The sequence below is a fragment of the Rhincodon typus genome, chromosome 26, assembly GCF_021869965.1.
Source record: "Rhincodon typus isolate 14 chromosome 26, sRhiTyp1.1, whole genome shotgun sequence".
Taxonomy (NCBI): domain Eukaryota; kingdom Metazoa; phylum Chordata; class Chondrichthyes; order Orectolobiformes; family Rhincodontidae; genus Rhincodon; species Rhincodon typus.
Window position 1 is genome coordinate 13,641,836 of NC_063357.1, and position 18,947 is coordinate 13,660,782.

Consider the following 18,947-nt stretch of genomic DNA (forward strand, 5'->3'; position numbering starts at 1 on the left):
CCATGCATCCTTATCTTATGCAGTAGCCTCTTGTGTGGCACCTTGTCAAAGGCCTTTTGGAAATCTAGGTACACCACATCCACTGGGTCCCCATTGTCCACCTCGCTCATAATGTCTTCATAGAATTCCAAAAGATTTGTCAAGCATGACCTGCCCTTCATGAACCCATGCTGTGTCTGTCCAACAGGACAATTTCTATCAAGATGCCTTGCTATTTCTTCCTTGATAATAGACTCAAGCATCTTCCCCACTACAGAGGTTAAGCTAACCGGTCTATAATTCCCCATCTTTTGTCTACTTCCCTTTTTAAACAGTGGCGTCACATTTGCTGTTTTCCAATCTGCTGGGACTGCCCTAGAGTCCAGCGAATTTTGGAAAATTACCGCCAGTGCACCTGCTATTTCTCCCGCCATCTCTTTTAGTACCCTGAGATGCATTCCATCAGGACCAGGAGACTTATCAATCCTTAGCTCCATTAGCTTGCCCAACACTACCTCTTCCGTAATTATGATTGTTTCCAGCTCCTCACCTATCTTCGTCTCTTTGTCAATTACTGGCATGTTATTAGTGTCCTCCACTGTGAAGACCGATACAAAATACCTGTTCAATGCCTCGGCCATTTCATCATATCCCATAACTAAATTCCCCTTCTCATGCTCTGAAGGGCCAACATTTACTTTAGCCACTCTTTTTCGTTTTATATATTTATAGAAACTTTTGGGTATGGGTAGTAGAAATTTTAATGAACCGTTGTTCAGACTGTGCAGGATGAAAAGCTGACCAGAAAATGTATAGGAATAGTTACTGATGAGAATTTCAGCAGGAGGTGGGATAAGGTAGGAGAGAACACAGACAGACTACAAAAAAATGCTCATTCAAATGACTACTGCAAAACCAAGTACAAATGTTCTTCAAATTGCAAACCCACTGCTTTGAATATGAAAGTTTGACTTAAGAGAGACCTTTGTAAATTCATCGGGTAGTTACATATAAAGTTATAGTCTAATCCCTCTAAGAGATACAACATCAAAAAAGTAAGCACTTCTGTACAATATTAATTGAAATTTTGGATGGTGCAATAATTACTGCTATTTTACCAGTTTGGTGGTACAATTCACTGACATCGGTTAAAGTAGTAATTAGTAGTAGTTTAGACATGATAATCTTAGTTCCATACACATGGCACTAGTAGTAACTATAAAGTGGCTGCTAATCATCTAAGTAATTGAAAGACAGGTACAGATTAGCTACTTGTTGATGTCCTGAAGATTTACATTTCCAGTAAATCTGCTATTATTTCTTCAGGCTGATGCAAAATAAAGTACGCAAAACAATGGCAGCAACTTAAGTCAGAAGCAGATAGTATAATCCAATTTTACAGAATTTGCATGTTGGTTATAGAGCTAACATTTCACATGCCTAACTTACTTCAAAAACATGTAAATGGCCTTTGAAAGCAAATGTTTAAAGCTAAAGCCCTTCTTGCCAGCTCTATGACTACAGGAATTATCAGGTCAAAGAATTAGTACAGGTATGCATAAAAGGATTAGGCTGCAATAAATTTGACAACTTTATTTCAGTGCAAATTTGCACACTAATTTTCCACACAAAAATGGAGTTATTCCTTTAAGTAGAATTAATAATGCAACATAACACAAAGTACACTGCATAGAATATGCATTCACAAGTTGGGCTCAAAAACCTAAATCCATCACAATCTACTAGAAGCAAGAAAATACTTAGCAGCAGCAGTAAGTGCATCACTAATACTTGATGTGCTTCTGCACTGACAGTGTAGACACCTGTAATTAATATTTATACTATACTGTCTGAATAAGGAAACCTTTGAAAAGGTTCAGTTCTGCATGACAACTCCCAGTGAGACCTGTAACATTACAAACTTGCGTTCCTTTGGCATACTAGACATGGCTCATACTTACTTTGAAATTTTCTGAGGTTGATCAGGCCATGGTCTCTCAAAATTCTGTGGAGGGAGTAAGATTCTCCTGTCACAAATTATTTTCTAAATTATTGGGAAAATCAGATCACTTCTAGATGAATACATAGTATCATAGGTTTTAATGATGGAAGTGTCTTTTATAACATTTATAACTATTAAAAATAAGCTGAATACATTAAGTCAGTAACACTGTATCACAAGGGATTAGAAGGGTGGGAAAATATGGATGTAAACAAATCTCACTATTTCAGTCAAATACACCACAAGCGACCTTATATGAAAATTGGCCTTTGTATAGTGTTAGAATGTTCTGCAGCTGTGTTGAATCATAGGGTGGAGAAATACAGATTCTTACAGCTAAAACATAGCAAGGTGGCGCTGTATAGAGATCATTAACTTTACTACACTGCTTGGGGAGGTGGTGTAGGACAGATCATCTGATGATTTGAACAGAAAATGGATAGCCTATTCCACAGCTATTAAGTAATCTCATGCAACATTCCAAACTGTGTCCCATGAATTTCACGCAGAATACAATTTGCTGCTTGGGAAAAATAATTTTGCAAAATAATCTCTGGAAATCAGTTTATGTTATGTTTAAATGTCATGCAGCAGGATAGGGCTATTGTTAAAACCAAATGACACCATGTAACTGTTTATGTGCATGCTCTGAAAATGTCAGTTCTGAGCATACTGGAGGAGAAGTTCAGGAATTAAGTGCACTAATTTCACATTGAGAAAACCAGCAGTACAAAGCATTAAGCCAGACGGAACAATACAGGTAGAGTGCATCACATTTGATCAGTGTTGGCTATCCCTTCAAATGTTTTCATGTATATTACAACATTTCAGACACACTTAATTTGCTCTTAAGTAATCTGGAATGTCCTGAAGCCACATATTTATTTCTAAATAATGCAATTTAGAAGTAGGTTGCAAGCAGTTGGTAGACATAGACAGAGAGGTGACAGTGGTAGAAAAATAAAATTAGTTTGCTGCAGCACAAGCTGTTTTGTTCATTTTGACAAACACACTGCCACCAACTACTCAACAATTTACTTTTCGAAAATATTAAATGTGATTTAACTGTAGACAGTAAAATGAAAAGATAAAACATCAAATTCTTGTTGTCAACACTGTAAAGTCTACTCTGTACTCTCAATTGTACAGCTTGTTATCTTTCTGTCTAGAATGATTAATTCTAAGGCAAAGGGCCTCTGTTTCCGTTTCTGTTATAAACATTTAATGGCTTTGGTAAATAATGAAGACTGTGGCTATATCACAGTTGTGGTAAACTATCATGGCTAGTTTACATGTTTACATTACTGGAAAACCTAACCTAGCAAGACTTCTCTATTCATATTTTAAAAATGTATTATTGTATTTCTGCCTTTAATGCAGAAAACAATCACTGAATCAGCATTACAGACATATGCAATGCAACATAACAAACCATCTTGTAATGTTTTAGTACGACAATGTCAAGTGGAATATTGCTGATAAACCGAGGGATATGAAACAGCAACTTATTTTCACAGTTAAAAGAAAACAGAAAAGCGAATTGTGTATGAAAACTGATTTAACAAAATCAGGAGTAACTTACTTTTTTCTTCGTTGTCTCTCTTTTAATCTGGAATAATAGATATCAACCACTGCAAGTTTCAAAGCTGTTCAAACAAAGTGCAAAAAATATTAAAATGATGCAGGGGTTACCTAAGGAAATACCAACATCCAATTATCAGATGAAGAATGAAACACTGAATTACAAAATAAACCAACAGACGACATCAACAGTGAAATGCTGCCTTCAATGCAGTTTTTCATTAAAGACATTTTTGGGTAAAGCCATTTCAATATGCTCTAGGTATAAGGAGTCACAAAGCAGATGTGTTGCATTAGCATTACATCACACTGCATTACCATAAGGGGAAATTATACTTGGTGACTGGAAAATGGCTCTGATGCAAAGAAACATCACCATTTTTATAATTCTTCAGTAACCATACACATTTTGTTTGTAATACAGGGTGCCTGCAAATTAAATCCAACAGTAACACAAAAGATTTCTGGACTAATTTAGACAAAATGACTACTTTACAACGGCATGTTATCATAATGGACAGCAACTGGCAGTTTGCTTTGTACAAAGCAGAATTAGAAGATTCTATTTGCAAGAAGGAATACTGTTTGATGGGGATTACAAGGCTAACAAAAGAATTTTATCGATCAAAGAACTTACCATGCAAAATATCAGAGTCATCTTCTACAAAATCAATATCCCTCAAATCCCATTCTGCGTAATTGTCAAATTCCTGTATCAAAAATATTAATTTTAATACTGCTCAAATATTTTTAAATCTTTCAACAAAAAAGTAATGTGAAAAGCAGAGATGTAATTGCTGCAACTTTCAGTTCCAGGCAACCGGCCAGCTGCAAAAACCTGCTGAACAGCAAATATACAAGAAAGTAAATCCATAATTCCATGATCTACCGGCATTTGTGATCAATGTTGTTACCTTGATTCTCCAATACCCTAGCATGTCTCCCTGGGTGTCAACCTTATTCCTATAACTGTCAAAATCAAAGATATTGGCATAATTTAGTGCAAAGGTTAAAATGGGGCACTGCTGTACAACAAAATGCTACACTGCACTCAACAGCAAATCATTTTTGGTGGGGATAGTGGAGGGAGCAAAATTGAGTGTTAACTAAGTATTAATACAGAAACAAAAGCAGCTAACTAGCTAACAATCAAACAAAACCTCTCTAATTAACTTCTAGCTATTTTAAAACTAACATTATTAGGATGCAAAAGTACAATGGGTGTTGATAGTCATCACCACAGAAAGCCTTTTTACTTGCAAGACTAAAGTCAGTGTTTAGTGATTGTGTAAAATCAGTCATTTGCAGAATGACATTATATAAATTATACAGCACAAACAGTTAGGCCTAACTTGTCTGTGTTGTTATTTATGCTTTTAATTCAGGATGTGGGCATCACTGACAAGAGAAGTATTTCTTGCTCCTCCCAAACTGAGCTTGAGAAGGTGTAACTGTGTGAACTGAGTAGCTTGCAAAGCCATTTTAGAAGGCAGTAGGTTTGGATCACCTATCAGTCAGACCTGTTTAGGGCCTAAAGACATTGGTAAATCAATTATGATTTTTATGACAGTCTTCCAATTTCACATTCAGAATTATTGATGCAAGCTTTTATTGACAGATTTATTTAATTAACTGAATTTAAATTCACCAATTGTCATGGTGCAATATGAAATCACTTCTTCAGAATATTAGTTCAGGCCTCTGGATTACTAGCCCAATAACATAAAACACTGTGTCACAGGACGGCAGCCATTAAGAGATGTATGATAGGAGTTGGATGTGACTTTTCACATACTTGTTATTAACTTACTTTCCTTCAGTACCACCCCCACCACACCCAAAAATAAAACTGGCTACACTAAGATATATAAGGAGTTCCTACAAGATATTCAAACCCTACTGTGGTGTCAACATACTGAAACCCATGTCTATGGGCCAAACATGGTTTAAGGTCCTCCACAGGTAGGGGATAGCTTATTTAAAAACGGAAATGTTCTACTCACTTCACATTCCACCTAGTTCAAGCATGTTCAAGTCTTTTGCCTCTTAGCCATTTACTTGTATCTTGTGGAACAGAGGAATCAGATATAATTGCTCTGCTCTTGTTTGTTTACATACATTCAGAGATCTTGGGTCTCTCTAAATTAGGCTTTATTCAGTGACGAGGTCACTGCTATGGACACAAGCTTTTCCAAACCTCTAGCTTTACATAATTGAAACAAGAGAACTTTGCAAGTACAGGAATCATGTTGTGAAACTTGAAAGGGTTCAGAAAAGATTTACAAGGAAATTGCCAGGGTTGGAGAATTTGAGCTACAGGGAGAGACTGAATAGCCTGGGGCTATTTTCCCTGAAGTGTTGGAGGCTGAGGGGTGACCTGATAGAGGTTTATAAAACATGTTGGGCATGAACAGGGTGAATAGCCAAGGTCTTTTTTCCAGGGTAGTGGAGTCCAAAACTAGAGGATCTGGGTTTAAGGTGATAGGGGAAAGATTTAAAAGGAACCTAAGGGGCAACGTTTTCACACAGAGGATGGTGTGTGGATGGAATGAGCTGCCAGAGCAGGGGGTGGACGCTGGTCCAATTTCAACATTTAAAAGACATCTGGAATGGGATATAAATAGGAAGGGTTTAGATGCTGACAAATGGGATGAAGTTTACTTAGAATATTTGGTCTGCATGGACGAGTTAGACCAAAGGGTCTGATTTCATGCTGTACATCTCCATGACTCGACCCTGGTGCTATCCATTAAATGCATTTATGCCACGTGACTCAATTACTTGTTCACATTCAAATCAGTCTCTGGGTTTTGCTTCTGTTTTTCTATTATTTACAAATGGTTACGTTTAACAATTGATTCATGAATTTGTTCTACAATCTAAGTAGAACAGACAACTTACTTCAACAAAGTCTGCTCGTGCTGGCATATATCCTGCCATATCTCTTGACACTGCAGAATCAAACGTTGGTCTGGGCGGATCATCACAAGCTGCAATTAATTGGGAAAAGCAAGGTCTGTTTTAGGGTAGTGGAATTGCATTTGAAGTGGAAGACCAAAAATTAGTTCTTAATGCAAGAAGATGGCAACATAAGATTCCTTCCAGCTCCAGGAAACCCAAGCTGTGTTTTACGATGAAAGGTTCAGCCCCAAAAAAATTACCTAATTTTCCCTTTCAGATGTTGATCGACCTTCTGCACCTTTCCAGCATTTTGTCTTTTATTTCAAATTGCATTTTAAAAAAAATCTCCAATAGAAGTCTATTTAACTAAGACCTATTCTGGTACAAGATTACAAGGTATTGAACAGTTATATATTATCCTGCAGCAGCTTTTCTTTGAAGACTAGTACTTCGATGCATGATGATCACAGATGGACACTGAATAGAAAAAGCTATTCAACTCAATGGCCATTGCAATTGAGCCCAACCAAGTCTAAACTTGATTTGATTCCCCATCCCCCTACCACATGACGAAGAAGATCGACAAACTAGCTGTGTTCAATGACCTAAACATCAAAGCCAACTGCATTAATTTCTACTGGCTATGAAAACAAAACACTAACTCAGCAGAAGCTGAAGATCTCCCTGGTCAATATAGCTGAACCATCAGGGTAAGTCCCATAACCATATGCATTTTCACTGGGCAGTCATAGTTCAGTCATTGAGGACATTGTTTTCCAGTTAGAATCTGAAATTCTAGTATCTCAAATTTAACAAATGCTCACCTCTAAATGTGATTGCTGTATCAAGGTCTTTGGTTTCTTCAGGCTGCTTCAAACTCAGTAATGTAGAAGAAAACAGCGGATTGTTGACAAAATGTTTCATGTAATGCTTCTCGCAATCTTCCTTGGATTTTGTACGCATCTGGTTGGCTACATCCTGCCTTCAAAAAAGGAATATTTTGGAACTGTTTTAAACTATAGTTAATAGGTTGCTACACATTTCTCCACTATGGTACTGGGCAGATGTCCTTCGTAGCTCAACAATGAACCACAAAGAACAAGGTTACAGTTTGTTTCTATCCAGACTTTGGTGCAATCTGCTGAACCAGCACAAAAGATCAAAAAATTTTAAACATACATAAGTTACAACAAAAAATAACTTGTTTCCTACAATCCTATATGCAAGTTTGACAACAACTTGCATTTAAATGGTGCCTTTAAAATAAAAAATATCCCAAGATGCTTCCTAATTCTGCTACCAATCAATGCTAGCATTGCACCATAGGAGATATCAGAAAGATGACCAAAAGCTGTGTCAAAGTAGGCAGGATTTAAGGAGCATGTTAAAGAAGTAGGGGCAGAGGGGAGAAGTTCAGTGTGTGGATTTCAGAGGCTCGATTCAAGGAGTTGAAAACATGATTACTAACTCCACAGCAATCAAAATCAAAGATATGCACAAGATGCGAGAAAGGCTCAGAGATCACATACCCATGTGGGACCGGTGAAGGTTCAAAGAATAAGCAAGGCAAGTCCTTGAAGGAATATGAAAACAAGGGTGGAAACTTTAAAATTGAAACTCAGTTTCAAATATGTCCCAAGGAGGGTAAGGAAACAATTACTACGGAATACAGTTTGTGGACAGAAGAAAACTATGGCGTTGGCCTTTCCAATATTCAGTTGGAGGGATTCTCTTCTTATTCAACAATGCATGCTAAACAAGTTCCTTAGCCAGCACCTTCCAAATCCATGACCACTTGCATCTAGAATGACAAGGGCAGCAGATACATGGGACTACCATCACCTGCAAGTTTCCCTCCAAACCACTCACCATCTTGCCCTGTAAATATATTGCTGTTCCTTTACTGTTGCTGGGTCAAAATCCTGGAATTTTAAATGTTGGCGATCATTTCAAGAGGGCTAGAATACAAGAGCAGGGATGTATTACTAAGGCTGTATTCGGCTCTTGTCAGACTGCATCTGGAATATTGAGAGCAATTTTGGGCCCAGTATCAAAGGAAGGATGTGCAGGCCTCCAGAGGGGGTTACAAGAATGATTCTGGGGATGAAGGGCTCGTCATATGAGGAGCGGTTGAGGACTTTGAGTCTGTACTCAATAGAATTTAGAAGGATAGGGAGGGGGACTCTCGTTGAAACTTACAGAATTTAAAGTTTTCGACAAGAATTGTAGCTCGGGTTGTAGTCATGCTCGCCGAGTCAGTGGGTTTGGTTGCAAATATTCCGTCACCCTGCTAGGTAACATTGTCAGGGTGACTCCGGTAAGGAGTTGGTGTTCGGTCCTGCTTGTTATTTATACGCCTCAGTTTGTTGGGGTGTTTGGTACCATTTCCAGATCTGTTTCTCAGTGGTTTGTACACAGGATCTAATTCAATGTGTTTGTTGACGGAGTTCTGGTTAGAAAACTGAGGCATATAAATAACAAGTGGGACAGAAGCCTTCCTGCTCTTATGATGCTGCTTGGCCTGCTGTGTTCATCCAGCTCTACACCTTGTTATCTCAGATTCTCCAGCATCTGCAGTTCCTACTATCTCTGGGACAGAACACTGATGCTTCACCAGAGGTGCACTGGTGATATTATGTAGCAGGATGATGAAACATTTGCAACCAAAGCCACTGGCTCGGCGAGCATATCTACAACCTCAAACTTACAGAATACTGAGACTCCTTAGATAGAGTGGGTGTGGAGAAGATGTTTCCATTAGTATGAGAGACTAGAACCAGCAGGCACATCTCAGAGTGAAGGGACAACCCTTTAGAACTGAGAAAAATGTTTATAGGATGAGACAAAAGAAAGTAGCCAGACGCTCATCTGGGCATGGACCTGCTGCACCGAATGTTGCTGTGTTGTATGTTCTGTGCAAGATGGTATGCCACATCTTAATATTTGTAAATTCTTCAATAAAATACCAAACAGTCTTGCTTACATACATTACATGCATTCTTAAAGGCCAAAATAAATATAACAACTAGAGTAAAGATTCAACTTTCTTATTATAGTTCACTGCAATTTTTTAACTTTAAACATCAGAAGTTTAAGTGCTTGATGGCCTGCTAAAATCAATATTTTGGTGCTATAGGAATTCCTGTCTGACAATTTACCAGTAAACATCTCACAGGGGTGGGTTAGCTCAGTTGGTTGGGTGGCTGGTCTGTGATGCAGAGTGAAGCCAACAGCATGGGTTCAATTCCTGCACCAGCTGAGATTACCATGAAGGACTCTCCTTCTCAACCTCTCCAAAAACCTGAGACGTGGTGATCCTCGGGTTAAACCACCACCAGTCGTTTCCTCTGAGAGAGCAGTCCAATGGTCCTATGGCAACTTTACCTTTAAGCATCTCAAAAATATCTTGGCGGAGAATTCAGAAACCCACTTTCTTGAAGGTTCATTACGCAAAGATTGGCAGGACTATGACTGAACTTGGTCGTTCACCAACCCAGAACATCAAGGGGCAATAGAGACAGTGTGATTGATAACGTCAGTGATTGAGATTGGATATTGCATCGCAGTACTCACCGCAAAGACTTTGCCTGTGGCTTGATCCGTTTAATTATTACGGGAGAATCAGAATCCTAACGTAAAGGTTCAGTTAAGATCTGGGAGGCATCAGTGTGCACCTACAGGGTAACAACAGGGTCTTTGCACAGGAAGAGCAGAGAAGAGCTCATAAATTGCAACTTCATAGAAGGCAAGGATGGGTAACTGTAATAATCTGGCCTTGTACCAGATGTTTAAAAGTGCAAGAGCTGGATCTTATGCAGTGGTTTTCAACCAGTGTGTCATGACAAGGTAAGAGATGTGCCCTGAAATTTTTTTGATCCTACTTTTGAGGCTCTGGAGCCTCAGTGTCTATTATCGAAGGGAGTATGTGCTGCCATTTGACACCGTGCATATGCAGTAGGGAAATCCACTTGGTTATGCAGCTGGTGTGCCTTGATACTGGAAGGATTGGGAACCCCCCCATGTTATGGACTGAACTTGGGAGGAGGTAATGTGGATGGATTGGCGGTGGGATGAAAGAAGAATAAAACTGAAACAGCAACCAGTTCCAGGATGTAAGCAGGATTTTGGGCAAGGAGATGACAGGAGAAAACAGGAATTGCAGCTGAATGCCTTTAGCTTAGTAACAGAAAGCAACAAAAAATAATTAAGGATGACTATAAGAGGAGGGGAAATTTTAGCATATAACACATTTTTGTAAAAGATTGCTGGAACAAGAGAGCTAATACTTGAATTGCAAACAAAAAATAACTTGTATTACCAGTTTCCAAAACCACAGTCCATCACTGCCTCAAGTAATGCCATTTCTTCCTGAGCAGTCCAGTTTGGATCCAAAATGGGGAAATCAGACGTCTGCATATAAGTCATGGAAAGAAAAAGAAAATGCGATTTATAGCCATCACTATATTTAATGAATTCCAAACTTTTAAGTAGAAGAATAGAATTTCTATTTTAAACTGGGGAAACCTTTGCACGTCACAATTGATCTACACCTGCCTGGAACTGAGGGGACAGGTGCTGCATATTCTCCAGTAAATGTTAATCTTGTGTACAAACAAAAAACAATTTTTGTTCAAAATCACACTTACTTTTCATGTATCGTGTGTATAAATCAACCCCAGGCCAAAAAATCCAAATTTTTCATACTTGCCACTCACTCACTGCTGTGGTCAAATGTACCCTAGTGTAAGCCTGTTCATTAACAGAATCAGCTATTTTTAATCAACCTGTTCGGCGATATTATTACACACCTCTAAAACAGGTGGGACGTGAATCTGGGCCCCCTGGCTCAGAAGTAGGGACACCAACGGTGGCAGATTTTCAGCTTTTGCTGCCTGTGAATATCAACATGTAATGTCAAAGAACACCTCGTTGTGTATGCTGTGCTCTGCCAATCTGCCTTCTCTGAAGAGGGAATTGCAGATGCACAGTCCGATTCAAACATGCCCAAGAATAAACAAACAAAGAGAGGAAGGCCTAGCAGCTGGAAATTGATGTTGCAAACATTATCAATGACAATTACAAGAATGAATCCGTTTCTTAAGGATTTATCCAAATTTTGCCCGGAAACAAAGAAGAAAATTAAGCTCTGGTGATTTCAAAACCAGCCCTGGGTGGTAAATCAATTTTGTGCTGTGACAGAAGACAAAAATTACATTGTGTCTCCCAGCAGAACTTGATGACAGTGTTACATTTAATGGGAGTCTATAATCAAACTCTGACAACGCAATGGATACAGATTGGTCTGCACTGGGGACATGGATTAGGTTCCCATGAATTTTGACAAGCCAGTCCATCAGATGGTGAGCAAAGCTAGAGAGAAAACTGGCCACGAAAAGAGTATATCATCATTATCAATGTCTGATGGGGCAAAGTTTAAGACAGTGGTTATATTCAAGGGGAAAAAAACTTCCCAAAACAACAATTTCCAAAAGGAGTAATCATTCACAACCACAATAAAGGATTGATAGATGAAAGCGACTTGAAAACACAGTTGAGAAAAGTCTAAGTTTCCAAGGAGGAAAAAGTAAAGGAATAAAGTCTTCTCATTTGGCACATTTTCAATCACAGACTGTTGTTCCTGAACTTAGATAGGACAAAGTGATATTGCAGCGATTCCTGGTGCTCTAATTGGTTTTGTCCAGTTTCGCCTATTAGGCCATCAAGGACAGCACGAGAAAAAAAACAGAATAACTAGATGACTGGAGAAGACTTCCATCAATGAAGGCAGCATATGGATATATTACCAACCCTGTGTGAATGGCATACAAAGGCCTGAGATGAAATTAAAATGTAGATTGTCACAAAATAATTCAACAAGTGTGAAATATCCAATATATCTGATAGCACAGATGATCACTTATGGAATGATGTTGGTGTATGTGACAACTGCTGAAGATGATCCTTACAATGATGCCATGCACAAAGCAGGCTTGGACATATTATATGGTTCTGAAAATGAGGAGCAGGTTGAATTTTATGGATTTCCACATTCTTAATGCATACACTGCTACTGAGTAGTACCTTTCAAAAAAAGAAATTGAGCTAAAATGCATAAATTTGAATAGCAATTCCGAGCAGTTCACCAATGATGTGTTCCCAGGGAAGGTTGCAACTGGTGTGTTTTGTAAACAGCACAAATAATTAACTTTGCATGCACAATACATGACACACGTGGTGTGCAATTTTACTCCAGGAAGAAAGCTTTTCCTCATTTTTTCTCTTTAAAACTGCAGGTAAGCAAAGATTAGATTCACAATAAGCAAACAGATGCACAGTGATAGTGTGCAGATAAGCTGATTTGCAGAACAGTGCGACTTATTCTTCATGGCTTTTGTTTTTGATAAATTCGATTAATTTAGAGTACACATTCAACATCTACGGAGGATATTATTTATAATTAAGATTCAGTAATAGAAGAACATTTTGGGTCTTTTTGCCTACTCTGAGGGTGGAGTTATTGAGAACAACTTCTGACTTAACAGCTCCACAATAGCAAGATGATGCGAGAGGTTCAGACTTTTAAAACGATTACTCACATAAAAGTCAACCACCTCACCTTCCTCACCCCAGGGTTGGCTAAAAATTTAGTCTCAGAAACTCAACTTGAAATAAATATATTCATTCAATCTATTTGCTCAATAACCTTGGTATAACTTATTTTGATAAATATATAAAAACATCCTGAGAGAAACAGATTACGTGGTCTTCTCTTCTTGGTATTATTTCTTTTTATGCACAACGCTCGACCTGCATGAAGGATGTTGGCTTGTCAACTATTGATGACAGCTGACCGAGAGCTCCCTAACACTCTAAATATCCTTATGTAATATTGTTATGCATCATAACAAGAATGTTAACATTCTTTTCCAATACCATGAGTTCTCCAGCTTTCATATAATTATATGTCTGCTCTACAATTTCATTGACTAAGTTTGAACTGGAATGGGTTTTCTGCTGTTCCTTCTTGATTGCATATTGCCTTAATATAGGGTGGAATTGGTGGAGGTTGATGTGCATAGGCAACTGAAGCTGAAAATAATATGTTTACCTTTAATGTCAGATACATTGGACTACAAGCTATAACTGAAATTATTTAAATATATGCACACCACATGCAGAACTGGATAAACAAATTATAACTAACAATAATGAGTGATCAGAACTTTCTTAACTACAAAATAAATTCTTTATTTGGCTACCTATTTAGAAGAGAACTTTAAAAATCTCTGTACTCACCATTATTTCATAACTGTGGTCACTTTCATGCTTCTTGTATTCAAACCCTCTAGTAAAGCACTACAAAACGAAAAGGACAAAAATATTTTAAAATACTGTTCTTCCCCTTAAATATTCCAAAGTAGCCTTCAGCACAATGATCTTATCAAGCAGTAAGACCAAAATTTATTTGGTTAAAATAACTTGAATATTTCTTCAGAATCTACCTTTTTTTTGTTCTCCAATAGTAACAATTGTAACCAAACCTTCCAAACTGATGCATAACCCACACCTTTTACAATGTTTTTCAATACGTACCAGTTTTGCATTTTATGGCTTAATACTATCACTATGTCATTTGACGGGACCAGCCAGATAAACACTGGATGCTAGAACAGATCAGAGCTGGGAATTCTGTGGTGAATAATTAACCTCCAGACTCCCCAGAACTTGTCCACCAACTCAAGACACAGATCAGAAGTGTAAAGAAAATCTCTCCCCCTCCTGGGTTAATGCATTTCCAAGAACAATCAAGAACTATCACGAACTATACATTATTTAGTTCAAAGCAGCCTGCTTGATTGGTGACCCATTCAGCACCCTATGTATTCACTCTTCGTCTCCAGTGACAGCAGTGTGTACAATATAACAAGCTGTACTGCAGCTATTCCCCGAAGACCCTTTGTTGGCACTTTCTAAACCTACAACCTCCACTACTTAGAAAAACAAAAGTATCAGTTGCACCAGTACATCCCACCGGCAAGTTCCCCTTAAAGACATCCTGATTATCTTTTCCTGTTACTGGTTCAAAATCCTGCAAATCCCTCCCTGACAACACGATGGGCATACCCACACAAAATGGACTGCAGTGGTTCAGATGGAAGCTTACCACTGCTCTATCTCAAAGAGAGAACCCAGGAATGGACAATTGCTGTTCTTGCTAGCAAAGCGCTCATCCCATCAAAGAAATTAAAAAAACGCTCAATCTTGAGATCGTTAGCTAGTATTTCAGAAAAACTCAAGCACAAAATTTGACATCAAAGGAGGACAAAAACGACTTTTTAAGTTCAGACATGAAACTGCAGCAGAATCAAAGAAGTGAACAAATTTAAAATGACTAATGACCTACAACGATTTTCTGTTTTGTCAGTAAAATAAATTATAAATGACTTGATTGTTTTTGAATTAGCTTTAATGTGCCGCCATTTATTGGAGCTAAATTACTACTTTTACTCAATGATGGATCTAGAGGGTTGGTGATGCGGGTTCGGAAAGCCAAACTTCAGATTTAGTCAACTTGGCAGTAAGTCGACTGAATTAGTGACTGGACTTGTAAAATCAGAAAATGAAGCTTGTAGTTATTCAAATTTGCAGACCAAACTTTTTTCTTTAAAAATATTATTCACTGGGCATAGGCATCAATGGCTGGGGTTGGATTTACAGTCCACACCTAATTGCCTTGAAAAAGTGGTAATAATCTGCCTTCTTGAATCACCACAGTCCACGGTGGGTAGATATAGCCACAGTGCTTTTAGGAAGGGAGTTTCTGACTTTGACCCAGTGATGCTGAAAGAACAGCAATATAATCCCAAGTTAGAATGAGGTATGGATTGGAGGGGAACTTGCATGTGATAGTGTTTTCCATGCATCTGTTGCCCTTGTCCTCGAAGATGGTAGAGGTCATTGTCAAAGGAGCTGTGGTGAATTGCTGCAACATGTCTCATGGATGGCATAAGGTGATGCCACTGTGCATTGGTGGTAAAGGGCATTAATTGGTTAAGATGGTGAACAAAATACCAATCAGAGTGCTTTGTTTGAATAACGTTGAGCTTCTTGAGTGTTGCTGGAGTTGCACTTATCCAGGCAAGTGTAGAGAGCTCCATAATATTCTTGACTTGTGCACTGTGAGTGCAGGACAAGCTTAGCAGAATCAGGAGGCAAGTTATCACTGCAGAATTCCCAAGCCTCTGAACTCGTTTTGAGGGCACAATATTTATATGGCTGGTTCAGTTCTGTTTCTGGTCAATGGTAACATCAGGATGTTAATAATAGGGTATTTTGTGAAAGCACTGCCAATGACTGTCAAGGGAAGATGGCTAGATTCTCTCAAAGCATTATGGTCATCATCTGGTGCAAATGTTACTTGCTACTGTAAGCCTGAATATTGTCCAGTTCTTGTTCCATAAGAATATACGTTGCTTCAATAGAGTTGTCACAAATTATGCTGAACATCGTGGAAACATCCCCAGTTCTGACCCTACGATGGAGGGAAGGTAATTGATGAAGTAGCTGAAGGCAGTAAGGCTCGTGATACTATCCTGAGGAACTCTTGCAGTGATATCTCAGAACAGGGATTATTGACTTCTAACATCCACAACTATCTTTCCTTGTGCTAAGTATGACTTCATACAGCAGAGAGGACACCCCCAAATGCTTAATTATTATACTAAAAAAAAACATAATTGCTGACTGGGAGCAGCAGGGAATAAGAAAAAGAACAAATCACATGATCACATAGCCTAGTTACTTTTCATATTGTGGGATTGATTTTCCTGATGTAAATCAATGAAACATCACCTTTCTCAAAATCTTAACTATTTGTATTAGTTTCAACTGTAACGTCTGCACATACGATTATTGCTGAACCTGCAATCAAAGGGTATGAAATGTAAGCATGGAAGACAAATGTATTACGTTCAATCTCTTATAAACTCAATTAATGGTAGTGTACCTGTAAACATATAAGTAGTGGAGGAGGTCCACAGTCTGCACACTTTATGTAGGGTTCCATTAGATAAGAGGAACATCCACGACATGGTGGTTGATCAAAGGGGTCACCTGAAATAAAGTCAGATCAAGGCAATTCAGCAAATGATATTTCCAAATAGTATGCATAGATTTAATGTTACAGTAAATATTCGTATAACAAATCACCTTGTGGTGTCTGTAACAGTGGAACTGCTACATTTTTATGCAACCATCAGAGCCATTCCAACAACTACCTACAAACCAGTTCTCATATATTTTAGGTAATTCTCAATGTGAACATGAGATTGCCATACCAACCATGAGAAAACCACACAGCAGCTTGTATATGGACGTTAGCTTTTCAAACTTTTCAGCACCCCAAGACAAATCTTTTAAGTCTGAGAAATGCAAAATACCCTGAAAATGATCAGCAAGTCAGCCCATCACTGCGATAAGAAAAAAGTTTGTGCATTTCTTTAGACCTTTAGTGAGTACAGGATGTATCAAAGTTTCTTGTGGATACAAACGATGGAGGGAAGGTAATTGATGAAGTAGCTGAAGGCGGTCTCTGAAAAAAAACACTTTTAGCTGTATAACACTAGGTTGCAGTACTGGCAACTACAAGCAATGCAGCAATGGTAGCAACAGTTTGAATAAAATAATTTCAAAGCATCAATGAAAAATCAGATACATGAGCCTTGTGTTAAAACAATGATTCAAAGTAATTTTTAAAAATTGAGAAACATAACATGAAACATGACAACTGGATTTGTAACAACACTATTATATGCATATACATTATTAATACAAACATTTTTGCTCCCTATATAGAGTTTCCGATCAGGAAATGGGTCATTACAGACAAGTGCGTAACTTGGAAAAGAAAATGCCAGAAATACTCAGCAGGTCAGGTAGGATGGTGAGAGAGAGAGAATTAAGATTTTAGTTTGATTATCTGTCAACAAAAATGGAAAACATTACAGAAAGTAGAGGGGTGGGAAAATTGGGGAAAGGGAAAGAACAGAAAAAAACTTTGTTAATTGGGTGGAAGGCAAGAATAATTAAATGCCAAAAGATCAATCATTTTAGCACTCCTTTATTCCACACTATAAGAACTTCCCTTTCATTGTAATCTCCTTTCCTGACCAATGTACTTGCTTAAATCCCTGTAAAATTTGTAACTTTTTTTCCCAGTTCTCATGAAACGTTAGAGACCTGTAGCACTGACTATTTCAATGTCTGCAGATGCTGCCTAACCTGCTGAGAATTTCCAGCACATTCTTAATTTCAGATTACTGATATTGGCAGAATTTTGCTTTTGTACACAGCATATGTGAAGTACTCCATGATCTAATTTTTTTTGCATGGAACTATGGGGAGTAATGGAAAATGCTGTTTAAAAACCTAGAGGTAAAGAATGTGACTTTCAAAAGGTTCTTTGGACATATGCAGCATTAGTTTTTGGAAGGTTTTGAAATATTTTCACATTAATTCTAGGAGGAAATAGAGAAAATCTGAAGACAAAAATGCCCCTAATTTGAAAAAAATTAGAAGCAACATGTTTTTTTGACTGGCTAGATATGGCATGGTGGAAGGGGAGAAGAAATACAACAGGACAAGATACCAGTTTGCAGCAAGTGTTTTTATTTCCTTTCCCCTTTCATATAATCTTTTAATGCCTCAGCAACCTACCCTGGTGTAATATGTGTTTCCCCAGTTGTAAAGTTTGAGTGGTGCTCTGGTTGCATAATAGGAAACTGCTAGATAAACGTGCTTTTACATCTAGATTTTACTTTGGCGAGTTAAGGAATTTGTTAAGAATTGGACTGCTTTCCCTGACAGTTCTTTCATGGAGGCAAAATACTGAAATATAAAACAGAAATACTGGAAACCATACATAACCTTCTCTCATGCATTTACTGGTCTGTCTTTGCAGCTTTTTCCTGCTTTTGTGTTTCAGTAATTTTATTTCACAATAAGACTTACATAAAATTGCACAAAGACAAAAGTAAAGATACAGACACAGGAGTAAGGTAGGAAGCATTAGTGGCTGGATGTTTGCATCCACAAGAAACTTTGATACATCCTGTACTCACTAAAGGTCTAAAGAAATGCACAAACTTTTTTCTTATTGCAGTGATGGGCTGACTTGCTGATCATTTTCAGGGTATTTTGCATTTCTCAGACTTAAAAGATTTGTCTTGGGGTGCTGTTGAAATATTACGGACGCCGGAGGAAAGGGCAAAACGAAAAGTTTAAAAAGGGCAGCAATTCAAACGATGGACGAAGCTTCTCGACGAGCAGCCCAATTCAACCGAGGTACCTGTTGTCCCAGTTGACATGAACCAACCTTGCCTGGGTCTGTTACAGCTCAGGTCACACAGCTTGCCTGCACTTCGCTCTGTGGCCATCAGAAGCGAGGGAGAGCTAATACACAACACACGTGGCATATTCTCCTGAC

General features: G+C 38.2%; 1 protein-coding gene across 3 annotated transcripts in view; it reads right to left on the bottom strand.

The window, feature by feature from the left end:
• Positions 1-18,947, bottom strand: part of tada2a (transcriptional adaptor 2A) — a 33,772-nt gene that overhangs the window by 14,060 nt on the left and 765 nt on the right. For all 3 annotated transcript variants that reach the window (XM_048612626.1, XM_048612625.1, XM_048612627.1), the window contains exons 2-9: positions 16,470-16,576; positions 13,760-13,819; positions 10,782-10,873; positions 7,288-7,445; positions 6,464-6,552; positions 4,200-4,272; positions 3,564-3,627; positions 1,941-1,984 (exon numbers count right to left, since the gene is read on the bottom strand). In XM_048612626.1, the coding sequence (XP_048468583.1) occupies positions 1,941-1,984; positions 3,564-3,627; positions 4,200-4,272; positions 6,464-6,552; positions 7,288-7,445; positions 10,782-10,873; positions 13,760-13,819; positions 16,470-16,576 (687 nt within the window). The remainder of the gene's footprint in view (positions 1-1,940; positions 1,985-3,563; positions 3,628-4,199; positions 4,273-6,463; positions 6,553-7,287; positions 7,446-10,781; positions 10,874-13,759; positions 13,820-16,469; positions 16,577-18,947) is intronic.